Raw genomic sequence first — 18,909 nt, 5'->3', positions numbered from 1 at the left:
GGTAAACAAAATTGGCATGATGCCAACCAGCAGAGCAAGCTTTGTATTCCCAAAGAAGTAATGTGTGTGGAAGTTTACATTGTTTAATGCTAATAATATATGCATTTTACATCATTACCCGCTGCCTCCTGGACATTTTTTGACAGCAGAAGATACACGGGCTCTAAATACATAACTTGGCTTCATTGCAGTACACATGTTACATACTGTATGCGGATAGCTGCACATATTTTTGCCCCTATTAATATACGGTATATATTGCTCATTGGCTGTTAGCCGTCCTGGCCCCGCTGTCCATTCTTGGAGTCAGACTGCACGTGGTTATGTGCCTGATGAATATTTTGGGCAGTACAACTGTAAAACCTTTCTATCACCAGGTTTATGAGAGCAGCATGTTGTAGGGTCAGATACCCTGATCCCAGTGGTGTATCACTTACTGGCTTGGTTGCAGTAGTTGATAAAATCGCAGTTTTATCTGCTGAGGATCTAGCAGTTCTCTGAATGCTGATCCCTATATTACCCCGCCCACACCACTGATTGGCAGCTTAATGTGTACACTGTGGATAGGCAGAAAGCTGCTAATCAGTGGTGGGGATGGGTTTATGCAGAGCTTATGAATATGGAGGACAACATGGCAGCAGGTTTACTAGTCTTCTAGTGATAATCTCCTGCTGATAACCGTTGTTTATCAAATTCACAGCTAATAGCCCAATAAGTGACACATCGCTGGAATCGGTTTCTGCCACCTAATCTGAGCATCAAGTTATAGAAGCATAGACCTGCTGACAAATTCTTCTTAAAATATCCTTAGTATAGGACACTTGTAATTCCAGAAAAAAACGGTCATTTATTGAGGTTGGCATCATTTGTCAAAAAGGGAATGTTGACAAATGACCAGGAACAATCATGGGTAAAAGGGTACCTTATAGTAAAACTGTAAATGACCCACCAGCGTAGCACTGGTCCATGCCACCACTCCATAACATCTTGGGACACGATTATTCAATGATGAGACCCGCAAGTCTTTCCCAGTGTACTAACATTATAGGAATATGAGAATGAGGGTGGCAGATTAGGGCCTGGCTGAGTGTCTGAACAACCTTAAACCAGCCGTAGATTGTATGGCATTGTTCCCAGAAGTTCCCAAAAGGTGTGGGTATATAATAGTATCATGAATCACTTGCTGTGATCAGTTATGAAGACCACAAGCATTGAATAAGTTCTCCCAAAAAGTTTTTGCAAACATGGAAAGCATTTTTCACAGATCAGGGATCTGATCATTCCGGTAGGCCACCAGAAGAGCAGACAGATGATGGCTTTGATGACAGCCCTGGATTGGGTATATTGGGCCTACTATCTACTATATAATTGTCTAAGGGTCACTTCCGTCTTTCTGTCTTTCCTTCTTTCTGTCACGGATATTCATTGGTCGCGGCCTCTGTCATGGAAATCCAAGTCGCTGATTGGTCGCGGCAAAACAGCCACGACCAATCAGCGACGGGCACAGTCCGGAAGAAAATGGCCGCTCCTTACTCCCCGCAGTCAGTGCGCGGTGCCTGCATACTCCTCTCCAGTCACCGCTCACACAGGGTTAATACCGGCGGTAACGGACCGCGTTATGCAGCAGGTAACGCACTCCGTAACCGCTGCTATTAATCCTGTGTGACCAACTTTTTACTATTGATGCTGCCTATGCGGCATCAATAGTAAAAAAAAAAATGTAATGTTAAAAATAATAAAAAAACAAAAAACCTGCTATACTCACCTGCTGCCATCTTCCATTCCCAGCAATGCATTGCGAAATTACCCAGAAGACTTAAGGTACCTTCACACATAACGATATCGTTAACGATATCGTTGCTTTTTGTGACGTAGCAACAATATCGTTAAGGAAATCGTTCTGTGTGACAGCGACCAACGATCAGGCCCCTGCTGGGAGATCGTTGGTCGCTGAGGAAAGTCCAGAACTTTATTTCGTCGCTGGACTCCCTGCAGACATCGCTGGATCGGCGTGTGTGACACCGATCCAGCGATGTCTTCACTGGTGACCAGAGTAAACATCGGGTTACTAAGCGCAGGGCCGCGCTTAGTAACCCGATATTTACCCTGGTTACCAGCGTAAAAGTAAAAAAACAAACACTACATACTTACCTACCGCTGTCTGTCCCCGGCGCTGTGCCTCTCTGCACTCCTCCTGCACTGGCTGTGAGCGTCAGTCAGCCGGAAAGCAGAGCGGTGACGTCACCGCTCTGCTTTCCGGCTGCTGTGCTCACAGCCAGTGCAGGAGGAGTGCAGAGAAGCACAGCGCCGGGGACAGACAGCGGTAGGTAAGTATGTAGTGTTTTTTTTTTTTTTTACTTTTACGCTGGTAACCAGGGTAAACATCGGGTTACTAAGCGCGGCCCTGCGCTTAGTAACCCGATGTTTACCCTGGTTACCCGGGGACTTCGGGATCGTTGGTCGCTGGAGAGCTGTCTGTGTGACAGCTCTCCAGCGACCAAACAGCGACGCTGCAGCGATCGACATCGTTGTCGGTATCGCTGCAGCGTCGCTGAGTGTGAAGGTACCTTTAGCGGTCTCGCGAGACCGCTAAGTCATCTGGGTAATTTCGTAATGCATCCTGGGAACGGAAGATGGCGGCAGCCACGCGTGTATCGCCGGAGCTTCGCTGGATCCCAGGGGTGAGTATATAACAATTTTTTATTTTAATTATTTTTTTTAACAGGGATATGGTGCCCACACTGCTGTATACTACGTGGGCTGTGTAAGATACCGTGTGGCTGCTATATACTACATAGGCTGTGTTATATACTATGTGGGCTGTGTGATATACTCCATGGGCTGTGCTATATACTGCGTGGGCTATGCTATATATTACGTGGCCACTGTTATATACTGCGTGGGCAGTGTTATATACTACGTGGCTGCTATATACTGCGTGGGCAGTGTTATATACTGCGTGGCTGCTATATACTGCTTGGGCAGTGTTATATACTACGTGGCTGCTATATATTGCGCGGGCTGTGCTATATATTACGTGGCCAGTGTTATATACTGCGTGGCCTGTGTTATATACTGCGTGGGCAGTGTTATATACTGCGTGGCTGCTATATACTGCTTGGGCAGTGTTATATACTACGTGGCTGCTATATATTGCGCGGGCTGTGCTATATATTACGTGGCCAGTGTTATATACTGCGTGGCCTGTGTTATATACTGCGTCGCCTGTGTTATATACTGCGTGGCTGCTATATACTGCGTGGGCTATGTTACATAGTACGTGGCTGTGTTATATACTGCATGGCCTGTATTAATGCATCGGGTATTCTACAATATGTATGTATATAGCAGCCACATAGTATATAGCACAGGCCACCTAGTATTTGTCTTCTATATACTACATGGCTCCTAGATACTACGTGGTCTGTGCTATATACTATGTGGCTGCTATATACATACATAAATACATATTCTAGAATACCCGATGCGTTAGAATCGGGCCACCATCTAGTAGATTATAATTGTGGGATGGGCAAAAAACCTCTTTGTAATATCTATATATCTAGCATGGGCTAGTTACGGTCTCCTAAAAGCCATGCAATTTTTTCATTTGTCTCATTTTAGCCAATTGCTGTTGAAGTCTTTTCAGCCGATGGCCGCAACTATTTACTGGCTTTTCAAAAGGGAGTTCGGAACAAAGTTTACCAGAGGTGAGTCTCCACTAATGTTTTATTCTTGTCAGGCATGGTATAAAGATTGTATTGTTAGTGTGCTTTGGGGCCATAACAATGTACTAGAATTTGTGATTTATCAGACCCCCGTGTAGCTGGCACTGCCACATGTTGGTACTGGTGGAGATTATTCTCTTCTTTATAGTGAACTTTGTATCAGTATTAGCATGGAAAATTAAGGGGAGCATGGCAGGCAGCATGTATCAGACACTGTCTGTATGATCTCCCAGGTATGTTTGGCTCGGAATCCAGCCGTATTTCAGGGAATATAATCCCACCAGGGACTGAGCCGCACAGTAGACTAGTCGGACAGGCAAGTCCCTGGCTGTTTCTCCCGCCCTCTGTCTTTGAGTGACAGGTCACTCCCTATACATGAACGCAGAGAGAGACCTCTCACTCAAGGAGAGTGGGCAGGAGATGGTGTCGGGAACTCGCCTGTCCGACTAGTCATCCATGAGGTTCGATCTCTGTCTGCTTTTCTCTGAAATCATAGTGGCTGACACTTGCTGCCCCTAGATCATTAGCCGTCAGGTTCCCTTTGCTATAGAAATGTACAAGTAAAGCACATAATTGGTGGCCATTGTAATGCTGGTGAGATGGATGACTTATACCATCACTAATCTGCTACCTTTTCATTGCCCACAATGCAGGTTTTTGGCAGTGGTGCCATCTTTGACTGACAGCTCCGAGTCCGTTTCAGGGCAGCGTCCGAACACCAGTGTGGAGCAAGGGTAATATATTTGTAACTGCCCTTAAGTACAATGTAAATATTGCAGACTTATATAAAACATCACTGATTACATTATAAAGCACTATATTATTCACTGTTCTCTCTCATTATATCACTATCTGAGCCTAACTAGAGATGCTTGTAGTCACCAATCAGATCCCCGCTATTGGCGACACTTGCACTTTCCTGTGCACTACTGAGCGCTACTAGAATTAATAAATCTACGTTTTAGGATATGTTTTTCTTGTGCCGGAAAATTGCCGATGCATAGCACTTGGAGTTTATATATACTGTATATATATATAATATACTATAGTTTTATATTTTTGCTCAGTGTGCGTATAGTGAACTATAAAACTTTTAAATATTCTACTTTTAAGAAACCGGCTTTAAATATTGTGGTTACTACATGGATTGGTGCCATGCCTCATATTCCCTACTATGCTCTATGTTAAGATGAAGACAAAGAAAAAAGTAATGCTTTGAAATTGTGTATAAAGCCTCAAAGCTTCACACTGAAAGCATAAAAACATGTTCCTTAGTCTGTCAGTGCAGTCATCAAGTCCTTCGTTTGCTGCAATTATCCTGGAAAGCCGCTAATTATATTGTCAGAAAATAAAATGAAGGGGACAAACAAAAGTTGTCGTATTCATCACTGCAAATTACTGCACGCTCGCAGGCTTCTTCCAATAAAGAACACATTTAAGAGCATAAATGCTTGAACGTTTTCTAGTTTGTTAATCCTCTTAATAGCTGTTGTCTTAGAGTTGAAAGGGTTAGTTTCCCATTGTCTAAGATAGGTGCTATTATTCATACATTTTGCAGATTCGGGTAGTATTGAAAAAACACTGGTGCTTCTTGGTAACTGTCAGTAAGTAGGTTAACTGCTGCTGCTGCTGAACTTATCATGCTGCTGATGGTTGCTAAAGAGCATTTCCACCTAGAACTAACACAAGGCATATGTCAGTAAATTAATGAAAGCCAAAGTTGATTTTTTTTTTCCAGCAATATTATCATATGTTTATTCTGGTGCACTGGACTTTTGTTTGTCACTTTTTTAATTAGCTTTTCTGAAAATGATATCCAATGCCAAATCAATAACAAAGAGATCGTAAAGATACACAGATGTTATTTCAAAAGTGCCAACCAATATGGCTACACCTCTGTTCATCTTTTCTGGACATGTGACTAGTGATTAGTGATGAGCGAGTGTACTCGTTGCTCGGATGGTCTCCGAGTATTTGTTAGTGCTCAGAGATTTAGTCGCCTCAGCTGCATGATTTACAGCTGATAGACAGGCTGAATACATGTGGGGATTCCCTAGCAACGAGGCAACTCCCACCTGTACTCAGGCTGGCTAGCAGCCGTAAATCATGAAAACTAAATCTCCGAGCAGTTACAAATACTCGGACACCACCCGAGCGTGCTCGGGAAAACCCGAGCAACGAGTACACTCGCTCATCACTACATGTGACCATTGCAGTTTTATTGAAGTCAATATTTCTGTAAAAATGTTGGTCTCGATTCGCCAAGACTGGTGTTGTACATTATACTGGAGTAGAATGCTCCAAATTCATTAACAGGCACATGACACTAAATTCGGCACTTCTTCTCTGTGGCGTGAGCCTTGCCAAAAATGTTACTCCGGTTAGGGACCGAAGTAACATTTCTGGCGTGAGTTATGCCACTTAACTGATGAACTGTTCATGAATCGGTCAGGTGGGCCCCGCCCCTTCCTGGGTATGCTCCACCCACTTTGGCGGAGCTGGTCGGGATTGACATGACACAGCCAATAGTCGCAAAATTGTTGTGCAACTCTGTGGTGCGCAAAAATTTGCAACTTTTCAAAAGTATTTAACACCAGTAATAAAGAAATGTGACTAGTGTGTAATTATTCGTATAACTATGGGTAATGTCAGAATTACAAAGTAAAGATAGTTTGCGCTCTGGTTAAATGTGCATAGTCGTGAATATTGTAAAAAAGACAGGTGAAGAAAGGGTTAGTAAGTCAGATACTATATTAAATAGTGGCACCAAGGCTTGAAACTAGGCTGATCGAAAACTTATGGAGCACACTACAATATACTTCAAGCAAGCAGGGATTGCCTGAAGTTGCTGGGTGGAAGTCCGTGCTTCCTTAGGTTTCTTTGGTGTTGGTTTGTACACTGAAACTTCCCAGATCTGAAGAATAATAGGCAGACAGCTGTGCTGTAGGCTGTGGAAGCTGTAGAGAGCAGGAGCGCTGTCCTGACCAGTAACAAGCACTCCTATGCAGGGTCTGGCCGTGCCCGTGTGTACGCTTGGGAACTTGCAGGACCTGCGTAACGTCTTCAGTCATGTGACGCTTGCGATCATGTGATGGTGACGTGACCAAGTACGGTGAGCAAGTAGGACCAAAATCCAACGCGTTTCGGAAATCTGTCGGTTTCTTCTTCAGGGATGGTCCTTAATGTGTCTAAGTTAGTTTATATACCCATGGAGGTTTTATTGCAACATTAGTCATTCAAAGGCAAAGAGTTCGAACAAATGTTCACATTATTAAACAAATGTGAAGGGCTGAAAGCGGTTGGATATTCCAACTCGACACACTGAGACCAAGAGGCCTTAATAATGAGATCGAACTCCTTGGCTTTGAATGACTGATATTGCAGTAAACCCCCATGGGTATATAACCTTACCTTCGCACATTAAGGACCATCCCTGAAGAAGGAAAATGACAGGTTTTTGTCCTACTTGCTCACCATACTTGGCCGCATTACCATCACATGATCGCGAGTGTCACATGACTGAAGACGTCGCGCAGGTCCTGCAAGTACCCAAGTGTACACAGAGGCACCATCGGAGAGTGCTTTTCCGGTCGGGACAGCGCTCCAGCTCTCTACAGCTTCCACAGCCTACAGCACGGCTGTCTGCCTATTGTTCCTCGGATCTCTGGACAAAACAACACCAAAGAACTTAAGGAAGCTCGGACGTCTACACAGCAACTTAAGGTAATCTCTGCTTGCTTGGAGTTTATTGTAGTGTGCTCCATAAGTTTTCAATCAGCCTGGTTTCAAGCCATGGCGCCACCTGTCTTTTTTACAATATTCACCATTATGCACATTTAACCATACAATACTTTGTATTTAGCCTCTTATTAACCTATATAGTTTAAGGTCCTAATTTGCAGCTGGTTCTATGTGCACATACAAGCGCCACTATCAAAACCCTTTTTTGTTATTAATGTTAGAATTATTATATATTCACAGTCATATGTAGCCGGGAAGCTTACGTTTTTTTTTCTGTATTTTAGGTCTGGGCTTCTCAGCACTTTAGTCGGAGAAAGGTCTGTTACACAGAGATGGGAGGTAAAAAAAAAAGCATATTTTGGTAGCATTTTGTTGTGGTGGTAAATAAAAATATATTAATGCAGCATTTTATTGTCCTGCAAAGCAAGAGAATATAATATAGAATTACGCAAGAGGATGCAAACAGTCATATTAGGATTCATGTTGTATGGATCTATGGCACCCATAAAAATCCCATGTTAAAATCTGTGAGATTTTATTTTGGTCCATCACATATGGTAGAGAATTGTAGCATATGGTGCCGCATAGAGGTGGCTCTTACAGCTCTAATATACAATGAAGTATGAATTCTATATGCCACCATACATGCCCCTGTGGAATGAGCAAGCCTGGGTAGAAACTTCAATAGTATAATCGATATATAATCTTGCAATATTGTGTTATATATATTTAGTATAACATGGGAGATGAGTTATACATTAGGATTACGTGCTCTGATAAGTTGTTATCCGATCATGCTTGTGTGCTGAGTGATTTCGGCATGTTTGAAAAATATGTTCGCGTCCCCAAGATTGCATGTCTTGCGGCTGTTCGACCGTCGCAACGCATGCAAGGACTGACTGTTTGTTCGGCAATCCCGGCATGTGTTGCAGCTGTCGAACAGCCACGACACATGCAGGTGCGTGGACTGCAGGTGTGGTGACTTGTTCGAGCAGCCAAAGGCTCTTGCTTAGCACATGAGCATGCTCAGATAGCACCTTAACCGAGCACGTTCACTCATCACTAATTAGGATATAACCCATACAAAGTGCCCCAAAAAGCCACCCTTTAGTGAGTTCCTGATCCGGCTCCTTATTGATACCGGTGTCTTACTGTGTATGTGTCTTTAGCCTTCCTCTTCTTTTCTGTTTGTTTTCTTGAGAACCCTTGGGGGCTGCTTTTGAACTAGCTTTTTTGGAGCTAACGCTGGCTACAAATCGGCTGGCATGTTATTTGTACCTCATTTCACCACAGCAACACCTCAGAGATAAGCTCCATAAAATCGGCCAGAATGAATGTTCGCCTCTCTGGTGTGTGTCTAATCCTCTTCTCTTGTGTCTATTCAGAGAGGAGAAATCAGCAATTTCCAGTATTTGATGCACTTAAACACCCTGGCAGGCCGGTCATATAATGATCTCATGCAGTACCCAGTCTTCCCATGGATCCTGGCGGATTATGACTCTGAGGTAATTGTGGCCTGTTAAACTGATAAGCTTTGGTTTCAAGACTTTTATCAAAAACCTTCCTAAACTGATTGGTATGGGGACAGTAACAGATCTCCCCTTCTGAACACATCAGTCTTGTTTACATCACATTAATGCCCGACTTATGGTGTACAGTTGAAACTAGAAGTTTACATACACTCTATAAAAAGACACATATGCACGTTTTTCTCAATATCCGACATGAAATCAGAATAAACCTTTCCCGTTTTAGGTCAGTTAGGATTACCAGAATTATTATTTGCCTAATGCCAGAATGAGAGAGAGAGAGAGAATGTTTTAAGGCATTTTTATTACCTACAGCAAAGTCAAAAGTTTACATATACTAAGATTACTATTCCTTTAAACAATTCTGGACTGCCCATATGATGATGTCATGTGTGTGGAAGCTTCTGATAGTTTTTTTTTGGCAACATTTGAGTTAGGCTAGGTTCATATTGCGTTAGTGCAATCCGTTTAGCGCCTAGCGCTAGCAGATTGCGCTAACGCAATGTTGTTTTATGGGGTTGCGTTAAACGTCCCCGCTCTCGCAGATCTCCGATCTGCGAGAGCGGGGAACGGACCTCGGGCGCGCCGCGGACGCTGCAAGCAGCGTCCGCGGCGCGCCACAAAACACCGGCACATCGCTAGCGCGTGAAAATGGCACGCGCTAGTGATGCGCGTCCCCATTGCTGTTAATGGGCACGCTAACGGACGCGTTGCACGGCGTTAATTTCGCCATGCAACGCTGTCCGTTAGCGCGGCCACATTAACGCAGTATGAACCTAGCCTTAGAGACACACCTGTGGATGTATTTTAATGCACAACTGAAACATACTGCTTCTTTGTGTAGCATCATGGGAAAGTCTAAAGAAATCAGCCAAGATATTGGGAAGAGCATTGTGGACTTGCACAAGTCTGGTTCATCCACAATTTCAAGATACCTGAAGGTGCCTCGTTCATCTGTACAAACCATTAAACACAAGTACAAACAACATGGGAATGTCCAGCCATCGCTCAGGAAGTAGATGGGTTCTGTGTCCCATAGATGAACATGCTTTGGTTCGACGTGCGCACATCAACCCAAGGACAAAAGCAAAAGACTTTGTGAATATAATGGTGGAAGCTGGTAAGATTGTGTCAACATCTACAGTAAAACAAGTACTGTATCAACATGGGCTGAAAGGCCAACTGCCAGGAAGAAGCCATTACTTCAAAAGAAGCTTAAAAAAGCCAGATTAATGTTCGCACATGCACACAGGAACAAAGACCTTAATTTTTGGAGGCATGTCCTGTGGTCTGATGAAACTAAAATTGAACTTTTTGGGCATGATCATCGTTATGTTTGGAGGACAAAGGAAGAAGCTTCAAGCCTAAGAACACCATCCCAACTGTGAAACACTTGGGTGGCAAGCATCATGTGGGGTTGTTTTGCTGCAGTAAGGACTGGGGCACGTAATAAAATAGATAGCATCATGAGTAAAGACCATTATGTGTCAATTCTGAAGCAACATCTCAAGACTTCAGCCAGGAAGTTAAAGCTTGGGTGGAAATGGTTCTTCCAAATGGACAATGACCCGAAGCATACTGCCAAAATGGTAACAAAGTGACTCAAGGATAACAAAGTCAATGTTTTGGAGTGGCCATCACAAGACCCTGATCTAAGGATAACAAAGTCAATGTTTTGGAGTGGCCATCACAAGGCCCTGATCTCAATCCTATTGAAAATTTATGGGCAAAGCTGAAAAGGCCGGTGCGAGCAAGGCGACCTACAAACCTGGACCTACATACCAGGTTTGTCAGGAGTAATGGGACCAAATACCGACCAACTATTGTGAGAAGCTCGTGGAAGGATATCCCAAATGTTTAGCCCAAGTCATTCAGTTTACGGGCAATGGTAACAAATGCTAATGAAATGTATGTAAACTTTTGACTTTGGAGTAAGTAATAAAAATGCCTTAAAACATTCTCTCTCTCTTATTATTCTGGCATTTGGCAAATATTAATAATTATTGTAATCCTAATTGACCTACAACGGGAAGGGTTTATTCTGATTTCATGTCAGATATTGAGAAAACATGCATATGTGTATTTTTATATAGTGTATGTAAACTTCTAATTTCGACTGTATATGCTGCGGAAGGCTATAAGGAGATGTAAACAGGGCGCACTACAATAAGGATAAAATTACAAGGATAAGATATTAGAAACATGCTAGATGAGGTAGTGTAAACATAAGAGACAAAGGATGAGAGGAGAGAAAGGACTACCTAGTGACATGCATACTCATAAATATATATAATATATGACATTTTTTAGGCAAAAAGCCTGGTGGGGCATACATATAAAACCAAGTAATATCATGCAAGGAGTTTACTTTAACATTAAAAATATTTTACAAAATGTACTTATTGATGCAAGCTTTCCTTTTAATTTTCTTTTGGAGGAGCTGGACTTGACAAACCATAAGACTTTTCGAAACCTTGCCAAGCCAATGGGAGCGCAGACTGATGATCGATTGGCACAGTACAAGAAGCGTTACAAAGATTGGGAAGATCCCAATGGTGAGATTTTGTAGCAGGAAATTATAGATACTGGAAATAGACTTGCCTACAAATACACCAGTGTAGAGTCTTCCCTAAACTTTATCAAGAGACTGGTCTACGCATATAGCAGTGCTGTGCATGGTATGCTATGAATTGGCAATCGTAAAGATACACCCATGTCTCACCTGACATCTGTGTTAATAAGATCATGTAAGAAAAGTGTCCTTGTTTCTCATAGAAATAGTTAGCATTTAGCCTTCATTTTGTAAAGGGCATGAGAAGATTAGTCACAGTCTCTAGTTGTTGTCTCCTTTGAGACAGTTTTCATACATTCAGCCTCATATACTAAGGAATCAGAATGTCACCTGGGATTGAGTAGACCATGCAGTTACCATGTAGTCCAGCTGATTTCTAGTGATGAAGTCATATTCCTTAAAGGTGTTGCAGGAGGTTAGAATAATATGACTGCACTTGTCCAGAAACAGTACCACTCTTGTCCATAGGCTGCGTCTTGTAATTTCGCACAGCTCCATTCACTTCATTGTAACTGGAATGCAAGATATTGGCCTTTATTGTCAGATAATTTTTAAGGTATCTACATACTTGTAAACCATCTTTGTTTGCAATCACTGTCATGTGTTATTTACACAGGAGAGACACCAGCTTATCACTACGGGACTCATTATAGCTCTGCTATGATCGTAGCATCTTATCTAGTCCGGATGGAGCCTTTTACTCAAATCTTCCTTAGGCTTCAGGTATTTACTGTGACTATAATGGCCTTCTGATCTATCTGTATTTTATCTGTATGTTATGAAGAGGTGTGTTAAGGTACCGTCACACTCAGCAACTTTACAACGAGAACGACAACGATCCGTGACGTTGCAGCATCCTGGATAGCGATCTCGTTGTGTTTGACACGCAGCAGCGATCAGGATCCCGCTGTGACATCGCTGGTCGGAGCTGAAAGTCCGGAACTTTATTTGGTCGTCAGGTCGGCGTGATTCGTCATGTTTGACATCAAAAGCAACGATGCCAGCAATGTTTTACTTGGAGCTAACAACCAGCGAGAACGATAAGTGAGTCGCCGTTACGTCACTGGATCGCTCCTGCATTGTTCTGGAGCTGCTGTGTTTGACGTCTCAACAGCGACTTAAACAGCGACGCTGCAGCGATCGGCTCGTTGTCTATATCGCTGCAGCGTCGCTGAGTGTGACGGTACCTTTAGCCATTAAATTCTCCAATTTGTCATGATACCAATTCAATAGATTCTTGAACCACCTAGGAAGAAAAAGGGGATGTCCAGCATACAAATTAATTTTCATCCTAGATTCCTATCTATGTAATGCTATAATTTCAATTATTTCTAGTATATTTTAAGTAAAAATTCCCTATCCTTCATTTTCGTAGCCTTTTCCCCCTCCCTGAAGCAAAGTGTCCCTGCGCAATGTGCACAATGACAGTGCGCACTGTCAGCGAGCATTATCAGAATATCCCGTGTGCAAAGTCTAGCGCCACCCCCGCAAGTGCATCACTGGTTTCTGCACCATCTGGTATTCATCTTACAATGTGCACTGACTGCGCTCTCTTCCCGCCTCATTACCACTGATCTGAGCCGGCAAGAAAGCGTGCTGTCTCTGTGCACATCACACAGTGACAGAGCAAGGACTTGCCTAACCCCTGACACAAATGCCACTAGTGACAGTTCGTTTGCGGTATGAGGCAGAGACTGCCGCAGTGACCGCAGCCTCTGCTTCCTGATATTAAATACAAGGTCGCGGTTTGTGGGACCTGGCCAAGCTTCCCGTTCCCTTTACTCACAAAATTCCATTTCCACTGAATTTTGATGGTGCCTAAAAAATTACCTGCATTATTTTTTTTCAGTGATCTTCTCGTTAGTTTAGGAAAAAGTGTTAACGGGAACAAGGCAGCTGATGTCACTAAGTCATGCTGATTGAATTATAAGAGCAAACTGGTTGCTTTATAAAGTGGTTGGTGCTTGAAGTTATTGTCATCTTCTGTTAAAGAAGGCACACAAGTCATAGAAAATTGAGATAAAAATGATACCTTGATATCTGCGATCCAGTGTATTATTCCAGAGATATTCACATTTTCTTATATGAAAATGAGCTGTTAAGATCTATGGGTCGGACACAGGTCTGCATGAGAATCTGCCTCCAGAGATTATTTTAAAGTTACCAGTGTGATGTGTAATGGCTGCTCTTCTGATCTCACAGGCAGCCAATGTTCCAATACAGCAGAGCTGTGGAAGCTGCAGCTGCAAACTTGTTTGTAATGAGACAAAGTTCAGTTCTACTGTGCTGTTAGTTGTGTGTCTCACCCTTTTTATTTAAAATAAGCTCTTGAGGCAGATTATAATGCAGATCTGTGTCCAGCCCATAGTTTTTAACAGCTTATTTATACATAAGAAAAACATGGATTTCTCTGGAATAAGAAATCATATAGCAGATATCAAATTGTCATTGTATTTGTTCCTATTACCTACATTCCCATGTAGACTGTTTAGGAGGGTTGATCCTATTGACGGATTCTCTTTTAACAATGATTACCTCCAAGGAAACGTCAAAAGGACTTTACAAGCAACAGCATTGCTGCTTGTGCGATTTCTCCTATATCAACCATCGGATCATCAAGAGGTTCAATTTCTGTGAAGAATGGTTCAGGGCACCCAAGATAGTCTAGCCAGTGCCAGCGCTGTCTCATATAGAGGATTCAGCTACAGCATTTGTTCCACACCAATGCATAGTTTGTTCAGGAATAGAAGCAGACAGGTGTGAGTTCATCTTCATGCACAGTGAGTTTTTAGCAAGTCGGCTTGGTATCCAGGGAGGCAGGAAAGAATAAACTTCTCTCCAAGAAAAACATAAATGACAGACGGACATTTTGCCGGAAATAGAAGTATTGGACTGCAGTGGACTTGGTCAAAGTTACTTTCTGTGGTGAAGCCCCCTTCAGACTGTTTGGGGCATCTGTTATAATGATTGTCTGGAGGAGAAAAGGTGAGCAACCTGAAACCATAAAAAAATAAACCAGAAAAAATAAAGATTATTATTATTATATGTGTGAGCTTGCTCCATCCAAGGGAGCAGGCTCACTCACAATTTTGCCTAAGAGCACTGCCATGAATAAAGAGTGAGATCTAAACATCTTCCAGGAGCCACTTCTCCCAATGATCCAGGAGCTATTTGTTGATGAGCAGTGCCTTTTCCAGCATGATGGAGCACCATGTCATAAGGCAAAAGTAAACCCAAGCACTGATTAGGCAATAATAGATTGCATTCAGTAAGGACTTGGCCCAGAAACTGATATCCACCATGCCAGGGAGAATTGCAGAAGTCTTGAGAAAATAAGGGTCAACATTGTCAATATGAAGTCTTTTAATACACTTGATGTATTTGTCAATGAACATTTAGAAATGTATGAAATGATTACAATTGTACTTCAATACCTATAGAAATATCTGACTAAAGGATCTAAAAACAATGAAGTAGCAAACTTTATTAAAGCCAAAATTTGTATCATTCTCAAAACTTTTGACTGTATACATATCCATGACCTTGAGAGAAATGTTGTTGTTTTTTTTTTTTTAATTCAAGAAAAGATATTCCTCATTTTTTTTCCCATTGTAGGGTGGACACTTTGACCTGGCCGATCGAATGTTCCACAGTGTGCGTGAAGCCTGGTACTCTGCATCCAAACACAACATGGCCGATGTGAAGGAACTCATTCCAGAGTTTTTCTACCTACCAGAGTTTCTTCTCAACTCCAACAACTTTGACCTTGGTATAAGCTGACATATTTTTAAATAATAACGAATACTTCCGCTATAACACTACAAAGTGACATGGCTTGTAGGTTTCTCTTTTTGTTACTATTCACATAAAATTCTCCAAATCTTCCAGTTTTGTCACTGGCTACAAGATCAGACACTACATGTATAGCGCTGTATAGACTAGTCTAATTACTTCCAGCAACTGTAAACATTTCTGTGGATTGACTACTGTTAATTTTAACTATTTTATTATTTATGTATTATGCTTTGCTTATATAGCACCAACATATTCCGCAGCGCTTTACAGTTTGCACACATTATCATCACTGTCCCCAATGCGGCTCACAATATAAAATTCCCTATCAGTATGTCTTCGGAATGTGGGAGGAAACCAGAGAACCCGGAGGAAACCCACGAGGAGAACATACAAACACCTTATAGTGGGATTTGAACCCAGGACCCCATCGCTGCAGTTCTAACTACTGAGCCACTGTGCTGCCCCACTTGTTCATGACCAGGCCATTCCCTCCTGTTTTTTGCCCCTTTTTTTTTTCAACATACAATGTGAACATGCGTTTATGTGCTGTATGCATACCAATTTAAATCAAGCTCAATTTTTTTTTTTGCCTTTTTTTTCAATACATAGGGATCAATTTTTATATAATTTTTATATTCTTTTTTTTATGCTGATCTAGGGGGAAATGTAAAATAAAATAAAATCCTTTTCACATTTTTTTTTTTATTTTTTACGACCACAATGGATCACTATAGAATCACTTTTAAATTGCTTTCCTATTTTTGTAGAAATTATTTTTATACATGGCACATAGTTTTGTCTGTTTTCTTTCAATGGGGGTGGGGATAGAAACTGCAACAACACATGCATGGATTCCCTAACAAACAGAAGAGGAGCAGAATGGCGATAATATTGTTTTCAAATGAACCAATTAATTAGCTAATATTTTCTGTCAATTCTTTTTATTATTTTTGTAGGTTGTAAACAAAATGGAACAAAGCTTGGTGATGTAATTCTACCCCCATGGGCAAAAGGGGACCCCCGGGAATTTATCCGCGTGCATAGAGAGGTAAAAGGAAATATGTCATATATTCAGTATTTTCTAGGGACTAAATAGAGCTGCTCCTATATGGTGCATTGTGAATAAAGAATGAAAAAATCAATTTATATATTTAATTTTCCTCTTTAATGATTGTGTCGTTTGCTTGTTTAGATATTTTGATGAATATGTAGTGTTTTCAGTATAGAGGTTATTACTGTTCCTTCAGGCTCTGGAGTGTGACTATGTCAGTGCCCACCTGCATGAATGGATAGACCTGATCTTTGGGTACAAGCAACAGGGGCCAGCTGCCGTCGATGCCGTCAATGTTTTTCATCACCTCTTCTATGAGGGGCAAGTGGACATTTACAACATTAATGACCCTTTGAAGGAGACTGCTACCATAGGCTTTATTAATAATTTTGGACAGATCCCTAAGCAGGTAAAGCATATTTGATGTATTTCCATTTGTTTCAATTTTAAATATAAGAATACATTTAAGGTACTGTATTTTCCAACTATGCGGGTCCTAACGTGGTTTTGATGGCAGAAAATATTCTAATCATGCTATCTGGCCATCTGATATTTTAATACTATGATTTATCTGTTGAATTATTTAAATTGTCGTGGAGGGGAGGGCAAGGGTGGTCTTCCAGTCTCCTCTCAAACCTATACTTTTTGTAAAGTGAAGTGCCCTTCAGACTGGTTTTGTCCAAATGACCTCTTTTCGGCCTTCAGTTTGTGATTGTTATTTGTGAACATGCCAGGAATAACACCTGTATGTTTGAATAGATCCGGCGCTCAGATGCAAACAAAGCCGAAAGGTGATTTATTTAGAACCGTATTCCAGTGTAACGTTTCGCTCTGACACTCAGACCTTCATCAGACGGATTGCTGGGGAGCAGTGTAGTATGTGTGGATAGCGTCATTGTGGATCAGATTGGATGTGCACACATTAGTGATGAGCGAGTATACTCGTTGCTCGGGTTTTCCTGAGGACGCTCGTGACCTCCGAGTATTTATGACTGCTCCAAGATTTAGTTTTCATCGCGGCAGCTGAATGATTTACAGCTACTAGCCAGTCTGAGTACATGTGCGGATTCCCTAGCAACCAGGCAACCCCCACACGTACTCAGCCTGGCTACTAGCTGTAAATCATTCAGCTGAGGAGATGAAAACTAAATCTCCGAGCACTAACAAATAATCGGAGGTCACTGAGCGTGCTCGGGAAAACCCGAGCAACGAGTACACGCAGTCATCACTAGTACACATCCATTGGTCTGTCACCCTGATCCACATTGCGCTGTCCATACATACTACCTTGCTCCCCAGCTATTCATGTGATGAAGGTCTGAGTGTCAGCGCGAAACGTTACACTGGAGTACGGTTCTAAATAAGTCACGTTTCTGTTGTTCTTGCATCTGAGTGCCGAATTCTGTCTTTTATACTTGGATGGATTTGTTCCCTTTCTGGGCTCTTTTTTTACAGAGTGATTTATAGCCTCGAGTGATATGTTTGTTTAAGATGCCACACCATCAGCTGGGCTGCCCAAAACTCTGAACTGAATGATTAAACCTCATCAGCCCATAGCTTTTTGATTTTTAACTATATGAATCCAGATTTTGTGTAACACTAATAGCAGTCCTCTGCCACTATCGCACCTGTTCCCTCTCCGGCTCTACCAGCTCAATTGATGACATAGCATGTCTTCGAGTTGACTACTGCAGCCAATCGCTGGTTGTAGTGGTTGATGCCACTGAGGTCTGGTCACTGGCGGGGGACCAAGCATTGGCACAGGGGCTTATTTTCTCATTTTAGTCCACAGACAGCGGTTTGTTACCAAAACAAAGGTTTAGGGGTTGGCCAAGTCGCTTAATGGCTCCATACAATATTTTATGTCAAGTAGATGGGAACACTCAATAAAAATGGTAATATTTAAGTTCACCATATTCAATCTCCAAGCTCTACTCACTTTTCTATTCTTTTTCAGCTTTTTAAAAAGCCACATCCACCAAAACGTGTTAGAAGTCGCCTTAATGGAGACATGTCATCAACATCTATGCCCTTGGGTTCTGCATCTGACAAGATCTTTTTCCATCACTTGGACAATTTGAGACCCTCCCTGGTTCCAGTGAAAGGTAGTGCACGCAAGTCATTAAAGGAGAGCCAAGCCTCTTATTACACAAGTACATTATCACATCATCACAGCATAGTGTCGGCTATAAAATAATACCATAATGAGACAGCTTTCCTATAGAGAGCATCCTGTAAATACTTGCGCTATTGTGGCTACATCAGAAATGATCCTAGCTTATGAATGCGCACATACGTGTGAAATTATTACAATAAACATCGACCTATGCATACAAAAACACAGTTGAATCACATTTAGGCTAAGTGCACACATTGAAATTTCCTCGGCAATTCCGCAACTCCTGCCGCGGGTATTTTGCATGCGGAATTGGCATGCGTATGCCCACTAAACACTAGCGTTTTACAAGCGTAATTAGCTTGCAGAATGCTAGC

At 42.0% G+C, this 18,909-nt stretch overlaps 1 protein-coding gene across 6 annotated transcripts in view; it reads left to right on the top strand.

The window, feature by feature from the left end:
• WDFY3 (WD repeat and FYVE domain containing 3) overlaps positions 1 to 18,909 on the top strand; it is a 382,468-nt gene that overhangs the window by 350,704 nt on the left and 12,855 nt on the right. For all 6 annotated transcript variants that reach the window (XM_069743279.1, XM_069743265.1, XM_069743271.1 and 3 more), the window contains 10 exons: positions 3,625 to 3,710; positions 4,382 to 4,462; positions 7,754 to 7,808; positions 8,855 to 8,974; positions 11,436 to 11,553; positions 12,187 to 12,293; positions 15,186 to 15,339; positions 16,322 to 16,413; positions 16,613 to 16,825; positions 18,374 to 18,521. In XM_069743279.1, coding sequence (XP_069599380.1) covers positions 3,625 to 3,710; positions 4,382 to 4,462; positions 7,754 to 7,808; positions 8,855 to 8,974; positions 11,436 to 11,553; positions 12,187 to 12,293; positions 15,186 to 15,339; positions 16,322 to 16,413; positions 16,613 to 16,825; positions 18,374 to 18,521 — 1,174 coding nt within the window. The remainder of the gene's footprint in view (positions 1 to 3,624; positions 3,711 to 4,381; positions 4,463 to 7,753; positions 7,809 to 8,854; positions 8,975 to 11,435; positions 11,554 to 12,186; positions 12,294 to 15,185; positions 15,340 to 16,321; positions 16,414 to 16,612; positions 16,826 to 18,373; positions 18,522 to 18,909) is intronic.

The sequence above is a fragment of the Ranitomeya imitator genome, chromosome 1 (assembly GCF_032444005.1).
Source record: "Ranitomeya imitator isolate aRanImi1 chromosome 1, aRanImi1.pri, whole genome shotgun sequence".
Lineage (NCBI taxonomy): Eukaryota > Metazoa > Chordata > Amphibia > Anura > Dendrobatidae > Ranitomeya > Ranitomeya imitator.
This window is presented reverse-complemented; position numbering and strand designations above follow the sequence as displayed.